We start from the raw sequence: 19,045 nt of genomic DNA, 5'->3' as shown, positions 1-19,045 counted from the left end.
ACCTACTAATTTATAAATGTGAAAGTTTGTATGAATATTAACATGTTTGTTTTCTGTATTGTCAAAACTGCTAAACTGATTTTGATGAAACTTTTCAGTTTAATTGTTTATACACCAGAATAACTAATTTAATTAATATACCTAATAATTTATAATGATTATGAGAGAAATTTCACGCGAGTGAAATCCACGCAAAAGCAAGCACGCAAAAGTTTAAATTGAATTAAATTATTAAATTGTATAAAACAATTTAATTCAATTAAAACAGTGTTCACTTGACACACGTACAAATAAATCAGTGTTGCTAGGAAATGAGGGTATTAGTACCTTTTATGTCGCACTGTACACAATACCTAGGCAAAGTAATTAATTGCCTAGGTATTGCATAGAATACCGGATTATACAGATGCCAGAGATGCCGGTAACATTTACTGCACTTCAGAAATACTCGTAGTTACATAAATTACTAGCCAGATAACGTAGGGTAGGGTATGATAATAAAGTAAATAAAATTCTTAATAATTCCATTTTTTTATTAGTCGTGTCAAAATTTACACAACAATAAATTCAATAAATAATAAATCAGTTTGTAAAAAAATGAATCGACGCGACCGTTTGCTAATTAGTATATAATATAATAGAGGTTCTGTGAATCGATACGAACTCAAGTCGGAGTCGGAGCATTAGCAAACAAGCGCGCGGGAAGATACGTGCTATCACAAGGGGCGGGCCCGCGGGCGCCGCGATATCTCTAACCGATGTTTATACATATAAAAATAGATCGCTTAATGTAATTCGCTAACCTATAAGGAGAACGTTTATCCTACGATTTTATATAAATGCACAGTTTAAAGTTATGATATGAACCTATAGTCAGAGCACCATTATAATTTATAACAACGTTATCGGCGGTCGCCGCCGCGCGCCTCCGTATGTACACCGCACTATTTACACTGCGTCCGCCGCGAGCCGGCGGCGCGCTCGGACGCACTCTAACATTCACACAATCACTGTCTGTGCTCGTTACATACGCAATAAACTAAAGTAAGTAGTAATACTACGTAGTGACATTACATAAATGCTATAGTTACGGTATGGTCCCGCGAAATACGTAAAATTAATACTACGAAATAAATAAACATCTACACAAAATGATCGATTAGATGCAAGATGTTTAATTTACTAAAAAGGAGATACGAATAAAATGAACGGCAAGAGATTTATCGATAAATGAAAAACATAATATAAGAAAGATATTTTTTTGAGTTTAGTTCTAATTTTAATATATTTTCAAGGTGCTTCGCCATTCCTTTATAATTAAGCTCATGTAAGTATTCGCGAATACTAGAATTTAAGTTTTAGAGAAGCATAATTTGTTAATTCGATCATGACTATTATAAAAATAACGATGGCAAGTTCAGACGCATAACGGTGATTCGCAACAGAACGCAAGCACTCACCAGGATCACAGTCAATCAAACATCGACCACCAATATATTTTCACGCGTACGCATTTTGCGGAAAGGGCGTCCGTCAGTCGGTTGAATCGAATCGGCCTCGCTCCATCGCACACGGCCGATCGCTCGCTCGCTCGAATCTTAACGACTACAATGTACATATTTACACCTCCCACGAGGAACTACACTATTTTCCATAATCATCATGGAGAGACCGTCGCTCGGTCTCGCTCGGGGTCCGCTAGAGGCCGCGGGGCGGGGGTGGGGGCGGCGCGGCGGCCGCGCGCCGGCGTCACACGTCGGTGTGTCGCGCGCGCGGCGCCGCCTCCTCCTCCGCCTCCGACTCCTCGATCTCGCACAGGTTCGTGGACAGGTCGCTGCACGAGCCCGCGCCCGCGCCGCCGAGCAGCGAGTCGCGCTCCTCTGCGAATTCAAATATTTTATTCAGCACATGGGCCCTTTCCGGGGCACTTATACACGTCCCAAATATACATAGCTCGCCCTACCACCGCTGCGAATGAGACGGTTCGGTCAGTGCGGGCACTCACCGAGCATAGTGATCAGGCTGGCGGCGTCCGGCTCGCGCAGCACGCGCGCGCGCAGCGGCTCCGAGTCCGAGGGCGGCTGCGAGCGGCAGTCGTCCGGGTGCGGCAGATATTCATCCGGGTGGAGCAGGTACGAGGACGCTGCGAACCACAATTTTAAGATTGAGCTCCTCGGTCCGGACCGCGGCGGGCTCCTCGGGGCGGGCGCCCGGAGCGGGTCGGCGCACTCACCGTCGGGGAAGCGCGACGCGTCGGTGTCGCGGTCGGCGTCGAGATCGAGGTCGAGGTCGTCGGTGGCGGAGTCTGCGGCGGCGCGGCGCGCGCGCGGGCGGCGGGGCGAGGGCGGCGAGGGCGGCGAGGACGAGTCGGGGCGCTCGGAGCCGGGCACCTCGCTGATGCCGGGCAGCGCGCCGCCGCCGCCGCACCAGTCGGAGCAGTCCCAGTGGTAGCCGCCCACCAGGTGCGGCTCGCCCGCGCCCGGCCCGCGCCGCAGCGCGCCCGGCGACCGGGTTCGTGACCGGCTTTTGCTGCCTTTGAGATCTGGAACGACACGATCATTAAGATAATTAATATCGGCTGCGAGAGATGATACGATCTAATTTTTACCCGACTGGAGGGATACGTTTTTGGAGCACAGCGTATGTAGGTACACCTATGTGTTACGCGTGCATATTGATTGTTCCCGCGGAGAGGCGATCGAATCGACTCACCGTTGTAAATCTTATTGTCGACGAAGGTGTGCAGGTGCATCTGCTCCGACCAGGGCTTGCGGTCGTGCGCGGGCTCGATGTTGAGGTTGCGGCGGTAGTCGGGCGGGATGCCCTCGAGCTCGTCGCCGGCGGAGCCGTAGCTGCGCAGCGTGTCGGCGTTGTTGAGCGGCGGCTCGGCGCACGAGGCGGGGCGCTCGCGGCGCGTGGCCACGGCCTCGAGGTTGGACAGCTTGGAGGCGCGCGCGGGCGGCAGCTTGTCGCAGCGCGGCGGCGGCGCGGCGGGACGGGCGGCGCGGGCGCGGCGGCGCAGCGCGAGCGGCAGCGCGACGGCGGCCAGCAGCAGCGCCAGCAGCGCGGCGGCGGCGGCGGCGAGCGGCCAGCGCGCCTCGCAGGCCCAGCGCCACGCCGCCCGCAGCGCGCCGCCGCCGCCGCCCGCGCCGCCGGCCACCACCGCGTCCGAGTACAGCGGGTTCCCGCAGTTCATGCCTGCGGGTTGAAATCGTACGTTGAAAGAGCGATATCGTGAAGGATAGAAATAGTGTCGAGTCTTAATAATGTCGGAAAGACTCAGGCACCGAACGAAATGAACGATACTGAATCCTTTATATTGTTTGGTGCTTAAATTGAGGTCATAATATGACCTCAAATAAGCATCGTGTGTTATTATAACCATGTTAAAATGTATCAAACCGTATGTGACTTTGACGGTATACTAATAAAAAAATTTATGTGAACGAAGAAAACTAAACTAGCGATCCTGACATCGGTCGCTTCACACAGAAGTGCGGCTCGAATTTGGTCTTCGTTCAAAAGGCAAGCGACGGCCAGCGAACGCACCGGTCTTGTCGGGCGGGCAGAGGCAGCGGAAGGAGCCGGGCTCGTTGAGGCAGGTGGCGCCGTTGAGGCAGGGCTCGCCGGCGCACTCGTCCACGTCGTACTGGCAGCGCGGGCCGTAGTAGCCGCGGCAGCGACACGACGGGCCCCAGTCGCCCTCCTCGCACGCGCCGCCGTGCGCGCACACGCCCGGCGCGCACCAGCGCCCGCGCTCGCAGCGCGCGCCCGCCAGCCCGCCCGCGCACGCGCAGCGGAAGCCGCCCGCCGGCGCCGCCGCGCAGAACCCGCCGTGCAGGCACGGCTGCGACGCGCACGGGTCCGCGTCCACCTGCAAATAAATGACGACGCTTGTGTCTTTATTGAATTTCAGAAAAATGTTATACTTTAAATCTATCTATATAAATAAAAATGAATTGCTGTTCGTTAGTCTGATTAAAACTCGAGAACGGCTGGGCCGATTGAGCTGATTTTGGTTTTAAAATGTTTGTCGTAGTCCAGGGTAGGTCTAAACGGTGAGCAAATACGCGCGCGATATTGTTTTTCTGTGACAGACAAAATGCAACGCGGGCGAAGCCGCGGGCGGAAAGCTAGTATTAAATAAAATTAGAAAAAATCATCACAAACAAAGCATAATTTTTAAACTGCAAAGCGCACCTCGCATCTGGGTCCCAGGAAGCGGGCGTGGCAGGTGCAGGCGTAGCCCTCGAGGTCGTTGCCGGCGGGCTCGGCCTCGAGCAGGCTGGGCGCCTCGCGGCACGTGCCGCCGTTGAGGCAGGGGTAGGAGGCGCAGGGCCCGGGCGGCGCGAGCGGCGGGCAGGCGGCGGCCACGCGCACGCGCACGCGCCGCAGCAGCTGCGCGCGCCCGTCCGCCGCCGTGCCGCCCTCCTCCAGCGGCAGCAGCGCGCCGCCCAGCCGCACCTCCGCGATGCAGCCGTGGAAGCCGTACGTCACCTGTCGACAAAGTCATTCATCATTACTATAAAATAACAATTAAGAATAGATAAGATGATATATTAAGCATGTTTGAATTAGACCTAGAAGAATGACGTCTACTTTGTATTTGGTTCAAAAATGTATGAAGCGTGTCCGGTCTCCATTTTATAAATTCTTCCTCGCTAGAGTTATCCAAGGCGCTTAGACACGTCATCACAAATAGTTTGCCCTGCCAGCACTTTGGAACTAACATTAATGGGCTGTCTTAATAAGTAACAATTTCAACAGAGCAGATGAACGATCGAGCTGACCTGTTCGGGCGCCAGGGCGTGGGCGTGTCTCATGAGCGAGGCGCCGATGAGCAGGCGGTCGGCGCGCGCGTCCAGCACGGCGGCGGGCGGCGGCGCCTGCGCGTGCGCGCTGCGCCGGTCCACCGTCAGCCGCATGGCCGCGCCGCGCCGCTCCAGCCGCGCCTCGTGCCACGCGCCGTCCGCCACCGGCACCGACGCGCGCACCAGCGCCGGGCCCGAGCCCAGCTCCATGCGGAACTGCAGGTGCCCCTCCGCCACCTCCAGCACGGCGTAGTCCACGCGCCCGGCCGCCTGCAGCAGCGTGCCGCGCTCGCGCCGCGTGCGGAAGCGGAGCGACAGCGTGAGCTCGTCGTCCAGCAGCCGCTCGCCGGCCACCACGCCGCGCTCCAGCCGGTACACCAGGTAGCCGTCGCCGGCCACGTGCGCCACGCCCGGCGCGCCCTCGCCCGCGTCGCGCTCGCCGGCCGGCCGGTCGCAGCGCTCGCCGCCGAAGCCGGGCGCGCACGCGCACTCGCCGCGCAGCCGGTGCGGCAGCGCCACCAGCGCGAACACGTCGGTGGCCACGGCGCGCAGGCCGCCGGGCCGCAGCGCCACGCGCTCCACGCAGGCGCCGTGCGCGCAGCCGCCGCACGCGACGCGCACGAGCTCCTCCACCACCAGCCGCGTGCGCTCCTCGAGCCGCTCCAGGTGCGCGTGCAGGCGGCGCCGCAGCGCGTCGGCGGGCAGGAAGCCGCCTCCGTCGGCGGCCGTGCGCACCGCGAAGGCGACGTCCAGGTCCTGGGCCACCTGCCGCCTCTCTCGCCGGGGCTCGTCCTCGCTCGTCTCGCCCGACGGCTGGACGCTGACCACGACCACGTCGGCGGGATCGCAGTCGGTCGCTTCGGCGACGGCCCGCAGGAAGCCCTTGCGGTGGCTGAGAACGAAGTCCCGGTCGGTGACCTCGCGGAAGCGCACGACGACCGCCTGCGCGAGCATCTCGTCGGAGATCAGCACGACGGCGACGCGCACTATCGCGAAACTGATGAACTTGCCGTCGTCGACTGTGATGTTGAGTCGATAATCACCGACGTCGAGTCGCGGCGCCGCACGCAACGTTCCGTTCTTGGGATCGATTTCGAAAAGATCCGTGGGAGGATAAGGGGCCCCGTCCACGGGGGCTATCGCGTACGTTAAGGTATCATAAGCGTCGCGGTCCGATGCGAAGACTCGTCCTATGGTTCCTCCAGGGAATTCGTCGAGGTAGGAGTTTACGATTATTTCGAGCGGAGTTATAACTGGTGGATACTGGGACTCTTCAATCACCCTTATGTACACCCAGGCATCAGAAAACAGCGGTGGAGTACCGTTATCGAATACTCTAACTTGCAGTGCATAGCGGTCCTTGATACGGTGATTGAATCGAGTCGCCGAGCGCAAGTAACCATCTTGCTCCAGTCGGAAAGCACCCATCTCGTTGCCAGATTGAAAGTCAAATGTGTATGGAGCGCCGTTCGGAGGTGCATCAGCATCCTGCACTTCAAATTTGATGATGGTGTGTCCCAGTGGTCGATCTTCTTGAACGACGGCCGTGTAGTTTGTCTGAGCAAAAAGAGGCGGGTTGTCATTGGCGTCGACCACTTCAATATTTACCAACGTCGTGGTTTCTAGAGACGGCACACCTCTGTCGCGTGCTCTCACTTCGAGAACGTAAGCCGGAATGGTTTCTCGATCGAGCGGAGACGCTACGGAAATGTAGCCGGTGTCAGCGTCAACGGTGAACTGTCCATCGCGGTCACCGCGGGCGATGGAGTACGCCACGCGGCCGTTGGCTCCCGAGTCCGCGTCATCCGCTATCACTTGCAAAACTCGCGCACCGACCTCGGCGTCCTCGCGAACTCGAGCTCCGTAAGATTCTTGCGAAAATGACGGAGCGTTGTCATTGTTGTCCGATACGGTTACGTTAATCGATGCGCGGTCACTGAGGGGCGGTGAGCCACCGTCGATCGCTTGCACGGTCAGCGCGTATTCTCTCCTTCGTTCATAATCGAGAGGTCGGGCGATGGACAGAACACCGCTCGAGCGATCGACGGCGAAGTCATCGCGGCCGTCGCCGCCGATGAGCGAGTAGTAGACGTCGGCGTTGACGCCGGCGTCCCGGGACGTGGCGCGGACGCGGAGCACCTCGGTGCCGGGAGCGTCGATCTCGGGGACGACAGCTCGGTACTGATGGAACTCGAACTCGGGCGGGTTGTCGTTGACGTCCGCGACCGTGAGGCGGACGGTGGCGGTGGCGGAGAGCGGCGGGTCGCCGCGGTCGCGCGCGCGCACCACGAGCCGGTGCTCGGCCTGCGTCTCGCGGTCCAGAGGAGCGCGCAGCGTGATGATGCCGCTGTCGGCCGCGAGCTCGAACGCCTCCGTCGACTCGTCAACGAACGAGTAGCGCACCAGACGATTTTCTCCGAGATCCGCGTCCGTAGCGTGAACCTGCAAACGGAAACGACAATAAACAGCGACTGCGGCATTCGATCGAAGCTCGGAAGCGATCGTAGTGAATGTCCAGTCAGTTTTTTTTGTAGAACAGGGTACAATCACTCATGGGCGAGGTGTGAGGCGCCGCCTACCTTGGCCACGAGCGTGCCGACGTCGGCGTCCTCGGGCAGCGTGACGGTGTAGGTGGCGGCGGAGAAGCGCGGCGCGTTGTCGTTGGCGTCGCGCAGGCGCAGCAGCAGCTCGGACGAGCAGCCCCAGGCGGGCCGCGCGCGGTCCTGCGCGTGCACCCGCAGCCGGTACGCGGCGCGCGTCTCGCGGTCCAGCGCCGCCGCCACCGTCACCACGCCGCTCTCCTGCGCCCCGATAACGGACGTACGTTATTTATTTATTCATATTTGGGAAACAAAAAGTTATTAAAATGATAAACGATCACACAAGAAATCAGTAAATAAAAAAAAGTTTCAGTCACATCGGGTTGAGTTGAGATCGACGATCGATGTGATCGAGGTCGACGCCGTTCGGGAAGTTTTGTTTATTAATGCCATACAGTCGGTACATAAGGCGCAATGTCATCGGGCATTATCTGCCAGTAAACCTTCGGGCTAAACAGGATAAGTCGTCGGTACCTTGTCGATGGCGAAGTGGTGCGCGAAGTCCCCGGTGAGGAAGTGCCGCAGCTGCGGGTCGGCCGGCTCGTCGGCGTCGCCCGTCGCCAGCTGCATGACGCGCGTGCCGTTGGCGGCGTCCTCCGGCAGCTCGGCGTAGTACCGGTGTCGGAGGCAGTACGGCGGGTTGTCTGTCGATTATGAGGAGTTAATAAGAGTCATTGAAGAGTGCCCGGGAACGTCAAATTTTTTCGGCCATATCACCAAGATATACGAGTTAAGGCCTATTCAGACCTAAGCGGTATTCGCTACCATCTGCGGCAGAGAAAACCCAGTGGGTATGCGGTAATAATACTGTTCAGACCTAAGCGGTATTCGCTACCGTCTACCTATGTACCTCTACTCACAGCGGCAGCGAATATCGCTCAGGTTTGAATAGACCATAACACGAGCGCCTTCTCAAAATAATCATTTAAACATATGTATTATTGAATTTGCAGGCACGGATTTGTCACTGCGACAACGTTCGTGGCAAACTCACCGTTGACGTCGAGCACGACGACGCGCACGCGCGTGTAGGCCGTGAACTTGCCGTCGGTGGCGGCGACGGTGAGGCGGTAGAGCGCGGCGGCCTCGCGGTCCAGCGCGCGCGCCACGAACAGCTCGCCCGAGGCGCGCAGCTGGAAGCGCGCGCGCGGGTCGCCGTCCGCCACGAAGAAGGCCAGCGCGCCGCCCGCCGCGTCCGCGTCGCGCACGCCCAGCCGCGCCACCACCGTGCCCGGCGCCGCGTCCTCCGGGACCTGCCCGCGCGGTAGGAACTGATTAGTCATCACCTCAGATCATAGAAGGGAATAGATGTGAAACGGGGGCGTGGCGCGTGTCTCCGCGATATGCCCAGAAACGAACATCGACCGCGAAGCCAGGTTAGTCGCGATTAAGTCGTACAATTTTACAATAACTTTTAAAAAAAATAAAACCGACTTCAATGCGTGAACACAAAAAAAAATTAAAAATATTGCGTATAAAAAAGTTCATCCCCAATTTTCCACCCTTGGGGTGAAATATTTTCTTCAAATTCGCATGAAACCACCCTTTTGATAATACCTACTCAACAAAAAATAATCGTTCAAATTGATTTATAATCGGCGGAGATATTGCGTATAAAAAAGTTCATCCCCAATTTTCCACCCTTGGGGGTTGTTTTTTTCTATTATTAAATTTAAATGGGACCACCCTTGAGGTATTACCTATACGCCGAAAAAAGATTTGTTCAAATCGGTTCATAATTGGCGGAGTTATCGCGTAACAAACATAGAAAAAAAAAACATACGGGTCGAATTGAGAACCTCCTCCTTTTTTGAAGTCGGTTGAAAACAATAATAACAGTAGATGTAATTAGTAACTGTCAACTATGTAATTACTATAAGAGCTAGTTGAAAGCCTAAAATAGGCATTATTTTTGATAAACATATGCGGTACGAAGTTCGCCAAAATTAAAAAGTTAATGCGTGATAGTAGTTAATAATAACGTATAATAATAAAAAGGTTTTCTTACATAAGCATTTTTTTAAACCAGTTTCGAGCCTTGCCCCCAACCATTTAAAGTATCGATAACTGATCGACTCCATTTTATCTTTCCTCTCTCACTAGCGTTTTCAAAGTGTGCGTGAAGTGCCTTATGGCCAATCATTGCATTTTTGCGCCTGTTGTCGTAGACTGTTGTGCCGGTATGCACAATACTAAATCTCTTCATATCCTATCTTGATCACGTTCACAGTGTCAGCACATTTATCACGTATAGTGCTGATGCTGTGTTGTCATTTACCTTTGATCTATATCGTATAAATAGTCGCGCAGTTCACATTAATAAACAGATTAATATCAGAGACTAACTACAACCCGTGTCTCATTTATACGGTCTCCCAACATGGCACAAATTGGTGACCCCGACGACGAACCCGACGAAGAAGACGATCCCGACGAAGTTGACACAAATTGGTGACCCCGACGAACCTGACGATCCCGATGAAGATGATCCCGACGAAGTTGCCACAAATTGGTGACCCCGACGATGAACCGGACGAAGATGACCATCCCGACGAAGATGGCACAAAATCCGCCAGCTTTCATCTGACATGGAATCAAATTGGCTACCCCGATTGAGCAGAGCAAATCCGTGACGTCACTTCAACATCAATCATCGTCATCATGTCAACTCCGTGCAAGTCGTGCAACGCAACACTACGAGAAGTCGCTGCCAGTACCCCTGTCACGTCCGTATTCCCGAATTCTGGAAGGACCAACCTCGTCTGTGCAGCTGGAATCAGTCTTGGAACTTCAAAAGAATCAAATCGCTAATAAAATATTAGAGAATACAAAAATAATGAAGTCTCAGCAGTTCAACAGTCAACTACAACATCAGCAAAATTCAAGACCAAACAATGGAAAATGTGCTAACACAGCTTTAACATGTGCAATTGAAATAATGATTGTGCTATGACCGTGAAAATTTGCGACGCAGCAGTTACAGGCCAAGGTCGCCTAGTCAAGTAAGAAGATTTTGTTATTATAATATGTATCAACGTATGCAGAAAAATGTGAAAAATCATGTGATTGGAAACAAACGAAACAAGGAAACTAAAAATCGCACAGCCAGCACGGCCTTTGTGCTATCTACCCGTCTAACCGCCTCATTGTTACCGACTGAAAAAGTGGTATGAGGTTTTTAATCGTTACGGGAGCAATGTAAAAGTGATAAACAACAATGCTAAATGAGCAATATGTTATACATATACCACGAATGGTTCAAAGATAAACACTTACGGTGAGAAAACGCTGACTCTTAACTTGGGAATTCAATCATTTAGAAAAATGTGAGTCCCTCCAGAGCGAATATTTCTTAGGTTATCCGATAACGAGCCAAGGAATCGCCCAACAGAGCAGAAATCAAAGCAATCGATGAAGTGAAACACAGTTAAGGAATTAAGAAAATTACGCAGCCGCGTATCGAAGTTGAATACTTTGAATATTTCAAGAATGATAATTCGCCTATCCTTTGGTTTTCAGAAGCCGATAACGCTTATGAAATGTGCAAGGACACAAGGCATGAACGCTGTGACTACAGCGCACCCATCGCGTAACGCCGAGCTTGCGCGAGGGCAACCCACGACTGTGAAAACGCCAGATAAGGAAGAAGCCAGTGGTTATGTTTTGTTATAATTTTATCTTTATGAACATTTCACAATTTTTCACCACATGATTTGTATAACGTAGATAGTTATTGTAATTTGTATTATGTAATTAGCACATTATTTTTATTTCTTGTATGTAGAGATTGAACATTGAACCATGTATTAACGTAGATAATTTATGTATGTTATTGTAGTTAGCGCATTATTTTATTTTTTCTTATTTAAAGGGGGGGAGTACTGTGCCGGTACGCACAATACTAAATCTCTTCATATCTTATCTTGATCACGTTCACAGTGTCAGCACATTTATCACGTATAGTGCTGATGCTGTGACGTCATTTACCTTTGATCTATATCGTATAAATAGTCGCGCAGTTCACATTAATAAACAGATTAATATCAGAGACTAACTACAACCCGTGTCTCATTCATACGGTCCCCCAACATGGCACAACTGTCAATCGCTTTGTTTTTACACAGTTGAATGTGTGTGTGGGAGCTGTGGTGGGGGAAATGTGGGGACACTGGTTCTCGTTGTAGTTACGCGCGAGTTCATATCTATTCCCCTTCTATGATCTGAGGTCATCACTCACTGTGTATCAGTGTTACTCGCTTTCCTTAAATTCCTAAGTAGGAATAATAATTGAGTGTCCCTTTGTTCCGTACTTGAAGCCGTCGGTGTTCTGAACAAAATTAAATAAGAAAAAATTGTTTCATAACCTATAATGCTCGATTAATGTTCGAACAATAAAATTTATGTAACACGTGTTCGGTGATGCTGTCAAACCTCGTTTAGGCACATAACGTCTGGAGTGAGAGCGACTGGATATTTTTTTTTTCTTTTTTTATCTACAACGAGAAGCTCTTGGCCTGTATCTCACGTATGTATGTTTAATTTGTTAAAGTTAACTTTGAAGCGCCCCAGAGTGCGGCAGCAGCGAGCTCACCTCGGCGTCGTAGTCGTCGTGCAGGAAGGCGGGCGGGCAGTCGTTGTAGTCGACGAGGCGCACGACGAGCGTGCCGCGCGCGGTGCGGCGCGCGGGCGGCGCGGCGCTGTCGGCGGCCAGCAGCGCCAGGCGGTGCTCGGCGCGCGCCTCGCGGTCCAGCGCGCCCGTCGTCGTCACCCAGCCGCTGTGCCGACCAGAATTTAACAATAGAGTCAAAGTCAAAGTCAAAATTTCTTTATTTGTTTAGACTAATAAATAGTTCTTACAAATCGTCATTTTGCTCTTAAGGAGCCTCTACATGTCTCATAATCTTTTTACCCTACCAGCGCTTCGAGACCAACATTTGGCAAGTGCTGAGAAGAAGCGCCGCAACAAACTCAGTCACCACTGTCTGCCGGTTAATATAAATAAATAGAAATAGTAGTAGTAGGTACATTCGATTCAGGAGCAGTACCTCTATTACGAAAAACTTTCGAGTTCGTTTCGTTTGCGTATTCAAAGTGCCATCGAAAAATTTTGTATGAAAAATTAAACAGCGCCCCCTATATTATAGCCCTAGGGGGCGCTGTTTAATTTTTCATACAAAATTCTTCGATGGCACTTTGAATACGCAAACGAAACGAACTCGAAAGTTTTTCGTAATAGAGGTACTGTTCACTGAATTTACCATGCATTCTTGTATGGTGTATCATAAGAATGGGTATACAAGATTGCGTGGTATATTAAACAAGGTAGTGACGTGCTAATATCCAGACTTACATATTAAGATACTAGTAGAAATGACTCGCATACATAATAACTTGCATAATAACTTGGATTGACCAGTCCCCGAAAGCAGCGCCTGTTCACAGACATGACGAGTGAACCAGCCATCGCTTCACTCGACCATATTAGAGCCAACCAGAGTAGACCAATAAATCGGACCGCTTTTAAATAAATCACATTGCATTAGGCTTTCCCTGTAAAGATAGCATAAATATTGTGTCTGATTCAGTGGGCTGGAAGCGATGCGGTGTCCTTTTGTAACTTCTCTAGAACGTTTGATACGGACGCGGCGAGCAGAAATAACGTCTACCTGTACGGGTCCACGGCGAACAGGCTGGTGGATGTGGTCCCTTCCTCGCCCTCACCGGCCAGTGAAAATCGTACTTCGCCGTTGGAGCCCGAGTCTGGATCGTCTGCCATCACTGAAAAAGGAAATTTTGCGGATAAATAAAATACATAAGGTTACATAAATGGGACTATTAGTCGAGGCTACCAATTTTTAGGTCCACATTACAAAACAACGTTCAAAACATTGCCAAGATGGTTTCGGTGTGAGTCTTTTCGGTTGTCCTATTAAATAGAAATTATTAAATGAAATAAATGAAAGCTTAGTTGCGTGCTTCAGGCTCCAGCCTTTCGACGAAGCTACATAGCCAACTCACGCTGCACGAGGCTGGAGTGCGGCGGCGTGTTCTCGGCCACGTGCACGACGTAGGGCTGCGCGTGGAAGGCGGGCGCGTGCTCGTTGACGTCCAGCACGTGCAGCCGCGTCTGCGCCATGCGAGCCGGCGCCGGGCTGCCCGAGCCCTCCAGGATGATGCCTGGCGAAACATTCCTAAAGTTAACGCGCTTTCGTACCTAATATTATTATGTATACAGGGTGGAAACGATAGGTGATCTCACTTGATTCTTACAAAACTTATAAAGATATCGAAAAACTGGTTACTGATCCTGAAAGTGCTTCATGAGCTCTATCAGATTACATTAATAAACTTGGTCTATCTGAAAATTCAATATTTTCAGCTTACCTACTCACTCGCTCATCATGAAATCTCAGAAACTACATTTTGCATGAGGGTTCCTTTTAGAACGTAGGTGTTCACTAAGACGGGATTTTGCAAAATTCAACCCCTAAGGGAGTAAAAGGGAATCCACGCGTAGGAAGTCGCGGGCGGCCGCTAGTCTCTTATATTACTTGACCCTCGGTGACTCACCGATGATGTGTTCCGCGGCAGTCTCCCGATCGAGTTGTCCGGCGAGAACGAGTCGCCCGGACGAGTCCACGGCGAACAGGTCCCGCGGCCACAGCCCCGGAGCCAGTCTGAACCTCGGGGAGGGTGAATCCGCCGCCTCGTTGGAGTCAGTGCTCTCCGGAGCGTCGGGCGACTCGGGAACTCGTAACTCCGCGATGAGGGTTCCCGGGGCGGCATCTTCCGGCAGAAAGAGATCGGGAGGCGGGGCGTGTATTCGCGGAGCCGTTTCGCCCGGACCCAACACGTAGACTGACACTGGGGCCTCGCCGGCCAGACCTCCGCCGTCGCGAGCCCTCACCCACACTTGCACCGACCGTGACGCTAGAATAAACATATTATAATATTTAATTCAACAGAACCATGAGTTTTTTAATGCAGAACAATGCAGTTACTTGACCGCAATCGCACATGTTAAGTGAGATGCAATTTAAGGTAAAAAAATATAACTCAAAACCGTGCACTCACCAAAGCCAGAAGCGTCTCTCGCGAAGGACAGTGCTCCGGTGTGAGGATCGACGGCGAAGAGGCCGCTGGCGTCGGTGCGCACGTCGCCCTCGTACACCGAGTACGAGAGACGCGCGTTATCGCCCGCGTCCGCGTCCGACGCCGTGAGCGTGAGGAACGGCGCTCCCGGCGGCTTGTCGTGCGCGACGGCCGCGCGGTACTCGCGGTGCGGGAACACGGGCGCGTTGTCGTTGAGGTCGGCCACGCGCACGCGCACCGTCGTGTGGCGCAGCAGCCCGCCGCCGTCGCTGGCGGTCACCGGCACCTCCCACTCGGCGCGCCGCTCGCGGTCCAGCGGGACGCGGGCCGTCAGCGCGCCGCTCGCGGCGTCCACGGCGAACGTCTCGCGGAGCCGAGCGGAGGGTATCGAGTAGGTGACCGCGCCGTACTCGCCGGGATCGTCGTCGTAGGCTTTCACCTGAAATCGATCGATCGCGTGAATGAAAACTGCGAACGAGGTCGATCGTGACAAATTAACGTTCGATAATGTTTCATTCGGCCAATCGTCGAATCCAACTCGGATGGGCAGCGTTCGGGAAGCTTCGCCATATACTCACGTCCGAAATACCGCAGTGTCTCAAGTCGAAAGTATTTGACCAATGCGTGTTGCCAGTGATAGTATACGGATCTGAGACGTGGTCGCTTACTATGGGCCTCATAAGAAGGCTCAAGGTCACCCAAAGGGCGATGGAGCGGGCTATGCTCGGAGTTTCCCTGCGTGATCGAATCAGAAATGAGGAGAACCAAAGTAACTACACACTAAAATGTCTCTGGGGTGGTGGCGTAGTGAGGCGGGTCGTTACATTCCCTCTAATATGGTCGAGTGAAGCGATGGCTGGTTCACTCGTCATGTCTGTGAACAGGCGCTGCTTTCGGGGACTGGTCAATCCAAGTTATTCAAATTTATGTATGCGAGTCATTTCTACTAGTATCTTAATATGTAAGTCTAGATATTAGCACGTCACTACCTTGTTTAATATACCACGCAATCTTGTATACCCATTCTCATAAGATACACCATACAAGAATGCATGGTAAATTCAGTGAACTGCTCCTGAATCGAATGTACCTACTACTACTATTTCTATTTATTTATATTAACCGGCAGACAGTGGTGACTGAGTTTGTTGCGGCGCTTCTTCTCAGCACTTGCCAAATGTTGGTCTCGAAGCGCTGGTAGGGTAAAAAGATTATGAGACATGTAGAGGCTCCTTAAGAGCAAAATGACGATTTGTAAGAACTATTTATTAGTCCAAACAAATAAAGAAATTTTGACTTTGACTTTGACTTTGACTTAACCGACATAGCTCGCAGAATTGCTAAAATCAAGTGGCAGTGGGCGGGGCACATAGCTCGTAGAGACGATGGCCGTTGGGGCAGGAAAATTCTCGAGTGGCGAGCACGGGCTGGAAGACGTAGCGTGGGCAGGCCTACTACTAGATGGACCGACGATCTGGTAAAGGTCGCGGGAAGAGCCTGGATGCGGGCAGCGCAGGACCGTTCATTGTGGAAAACCTTGGGGGAGGCCTTTGTCCAGCAGTGGACGTCATTTGGCTGAAAAGAAGAAAAAGAAGAATGTTTCATTACAGTGGTGAGCAGCAGCGGAGGCGACTGGTTCTCGAGCGCGCGAGCTTCGTGGACGAGATGCGGGAAGTGCGGAGCCTCCCGGTTGGCGGGCGCGAGCGCGAGCTTGACGCGCGCGAAGGCGGCGTGCGCGCCGTCGGACGCCGACACGTTGAGCGAGCGCGGGCTGGCCCCGCCGGCGCCGGCCGCGGCCCACGCGCGCGTGTTGGCCAGCGTCAGCACGCCGGTGCGCGGGTGCACGGCAAACGCGTGGTGCGGCACGCCTGCCCCGGCTAACGCGTATCTGTGTCGAGGAAGATATCGTCGATATACAGGGTGTCCCAAAAAGTAGTCTCAAGCCGAAGCCCAGAGTTAGAGCATCCTAGTGATGCTACCCAAATCACCGTGACTTTAGATAGTTTTCTAGTAAAGATTTTTTTTACAACATTTTAGTTATTTAGTATATCCAACATAATTTTAGTTTATATTCGTGTTGAGGATGTAAGTACTTCTGAATCAGCTAGGCCTAGTATTCATCTAATAATACCTAATAAATAATCAGGAATGTAACTGACTTGACTATTCGCGTCACAGTGACCAAGAAAGAAGAACGGTCACGCCCCATACAAAAAAAAACCCAGACCCGACAGAAACGAGACATACCTCAGTTTTTTTGTCATGTCTTAATTAGTTAAATTATATATTTTTTATATTCGAAATCTATGTATAACACCAAAATATTACCCTTTGTTTTTGTTCAGGCGTTATACAAAAACTAATACAAAATGCCTATATATCACCAAAATTGGAAAATGTATGTACCTAAATGTCTATTGCAGCTGCTATGGAATGTATCTAGGTGACCTGGAGATACAGCCGGATTATACAGGGTGGTTATACATATGGAACGATAAGTGATCTCACTCGATTATTTCTAAACTATACAAGATATCCAAAAACTAGTTACTGATTCTGAAAGTGCTTCACGAGCTCTTTCAAATGGTACCAATAATAGGTTACAGATTATGGAAGCTGATAACATTGAAGTTTTGGATTTTGTAACTTCTCGTTTCCACCCTGTATAATCCGGCTGTATCTCCAGGTCACCTAGATACATTCCATAGCAGCTGTAATAGACATTTAGGTACATACCTACATTTACCAATTTTGGTGATAAATAGGCATTTTGTATTAGTTTTTGTATAACGACTGAACAAAAACAAAGGGTAATATTTTGGTGTTATACATAGATTTCGAATATAAAAAATATATAATTTAACTAATTAAGACATGACAAAAAAAATGAGGTATGTCTCGTTTCTGTCGGGCCTGGGTCACAGATGACCGTTCTTCTTTAAAACAATAATTTATAGCTCGACAACTATCAAAAATCGCGGAACATACGTGGATACATGGGAGTGATTTGGATAGCCCTAGTGATGCTCCACCTCTGGGCTTCGGCTTGACACTCCTTTTTGGGACAACCTGTATAATAATTCATGCACATTATCTACTTAATCGGTGTCAAATTAGAATCTACCTTCCGGATAGAGAAGCGTTTTTACATTACCTCAGTCGTGGTGCGTCACTAGAATCGGGGTCCCAGGCGGCGACGCGGCCGACCGCCGTTCCTCGCGCCGCTTCCGCCGAAACGACCACCGAGACCACTCCGCGCTCCATCCGAGGTGGACTGTCGTTCACGTCGTCCACTGTGAACAAAATAATAAATTAGATCAATTTACTGCTTCTTTTGTAAAACTTACAATTTTAGCTTTTATTTTGTATCAAATCTATACTATAGTCCAGTCAATAAAGCATTATAGATGGAAATCCGTGGAACACAATTTCTGACTTCGAGACTTTATTTAGACTAGTTAGGAGGTGAACATAGCAAAAGTCCCCGCCCTTAGCCCTTGAGCCGGCGGGGTGAGGGGGGTTTAAAGGTACCACTTTTCGGTTTTTCGCTTAATCCTCGGTAACTATGCGTCCTAGAGACATGACTAGGTACTATGAACCAAAAAAAGCTTATCCAATTTGCTACAGGTGAGACGATCAAGTTTTTCTATACCTTTTATAGTTTTCACGGCATCTGCTCTAGAAGGTCTGTAATATTGGAAATTTTGTTTTTGTCTTACATGTTCCCATCAGGAGAAAATGGACTAAATCAACATTAAGCCAACATTTTAGACATGCGGGAGCATGTTAAGCCTAGTTCCAGGGAGGGGACTGCACCGTGAGTATATTTAGACGACCCAATTGGAGCCACTTTTGACTCCTCATCACTCAAAAACTACTGTGCATTAACACTTCAAATTTGGCTCATGTGTTGAGACTTGCAAGATAAATATCAGCTTCAAATTTCATACATATACCTCAAACGGTTATTTAGGTATTGACGTCCAAAAATCTACATATCTGACCTATAGACCAAATTCTAACAACTTCCAGATGACCTTGAAGGTTCAAATTTGGCATCCAAATAGGTAGATGTGTAAATACAAAGGAACAAATAAAAAACCAGTAAATTTTAACTTTTCACAGGTGATAGATAGATTTTAGTGTTCTAAGTGTCGATTTTTGAACGTCAATACCTAAATAACTGTTTGAGGTATATTTATGAAATTTGAAGCTGATGTTTATCTTGCAAGTCTCAACACATGAGCCAAATTTGAAGTGTTAATGCACAGTAGTTTTTGAGTGATGAGGAGTCAAAAGTGGCTCCAATTGGGTCGTCTAAATATACGCACGGTGCAGTCCCCTCCCTGGAACTAGGCTTAACATGCTCCCGCATGTCTAAAATGTTGGCTTAATGTTGATTTAGTTGATTTTCTCCTGATGGGAACATGTAAGACAAAAATAAAATTTCCAATATTACAGACCTTCTAGAGCAGATGCCGTGAAAACTATAAAAGATATAGAAAAACTTGACTGCCTCACCTGTAGCAAATTGAATAAGCT

The 19,045-nt window shown here is 50.6% G+C and overlaps 1 protein-coding gene across 1 annotated transcript in view; it reads right to left on the bottom strand.

Moving 5' to 3' along the window:
* Window positions 1-512: 512 nt before the first annotated feature.
* The window catches only part of LOC135073518 (fat-like cadherin-related tumor suppressor homolog), a gene marked incomplete at its 5' end in the record, with an annotated part of 32,619 nt that continues 14,086 nt past the window's right edge, over window positions 513-19,045 (bottom strand). Inside the window, 17 exons of the mRNA XM_063967703.1 lie at window positions 513-1,880; window positions 2,006-2,143; window positions 2,234-2,542; window positions 2,713-3,198; window positions 3,550-3,874; window positions 4,201-4,497; window positions 4,791-7,253; window positions 7,391-7,612; window positions 7,886-8,055; window positions 8,406-8,664; window positions 12,003-12,186; window positions 13,078-13,189; window positions 13,430-13,588; window positions 13,982-14,341; window positions 14,486-14,942; window positions 16,112-16,391; window positions 17,658-17,796. Of these exons, the coding sequence (XP_063823773.1) occupies window positions 1,750-1,880; window positions 2,006-2,143; window positions 2,234-2,542; window positions 2,713-3,198; window positions 3,550-3,874; window positions 4,201-4,497; window positions 4,791-7,253; window positions 7,391-7,612; window positions 7,886-8,055; window positions 8,406-8,664; window positions 12,003-12,186; window positions 13,078-13,189; window positions 13,430-13,588; window positions 13,982-14,341; window positions 14,486-14,942; window positions 16,112-16,391; window positions 17,658-17,796 (6,491 nt within the window). The remainder of the gene's footprint in view (window positions 1,881-2,005; window positions 2,144-2,233; window positions 2,543-2,712; window positions 3,199-3,549; window positions 3,875-4,200; window positions 4,498-4,790; window positions 7,254-7,390; window positions 7,613-7,885; window positions 8,056-8,405; window positions 8,665-12,002; window positions 12,187-13,077; window positions 13,190-13,429; window positions 13,589-13,981; window positions 14,342-14,485; window positions 14,943-16,111; window positions 16,392-17,657; window positions 17,797-19,045) is intronic.

Source organism: Ostrinia nubilalis, chromosome 7 (assembly GCF_963855985.1).
Source record: "Ostrinia nubilalis chromosome 7, ilOstNubi1.1, whole genome shotgun sequence".
NCBI classification, from domain to species: Eukaryota; Metazoa; Arthropoda; class Insecta; order Lepidoptera; family Crambidae; genus Ostrinia; species Ostrinia nubilalis.
Note: the sequence above shows the minus strand (reverse complement) of the source record. Positions and strands in the feature narration are given on the sequence as shown.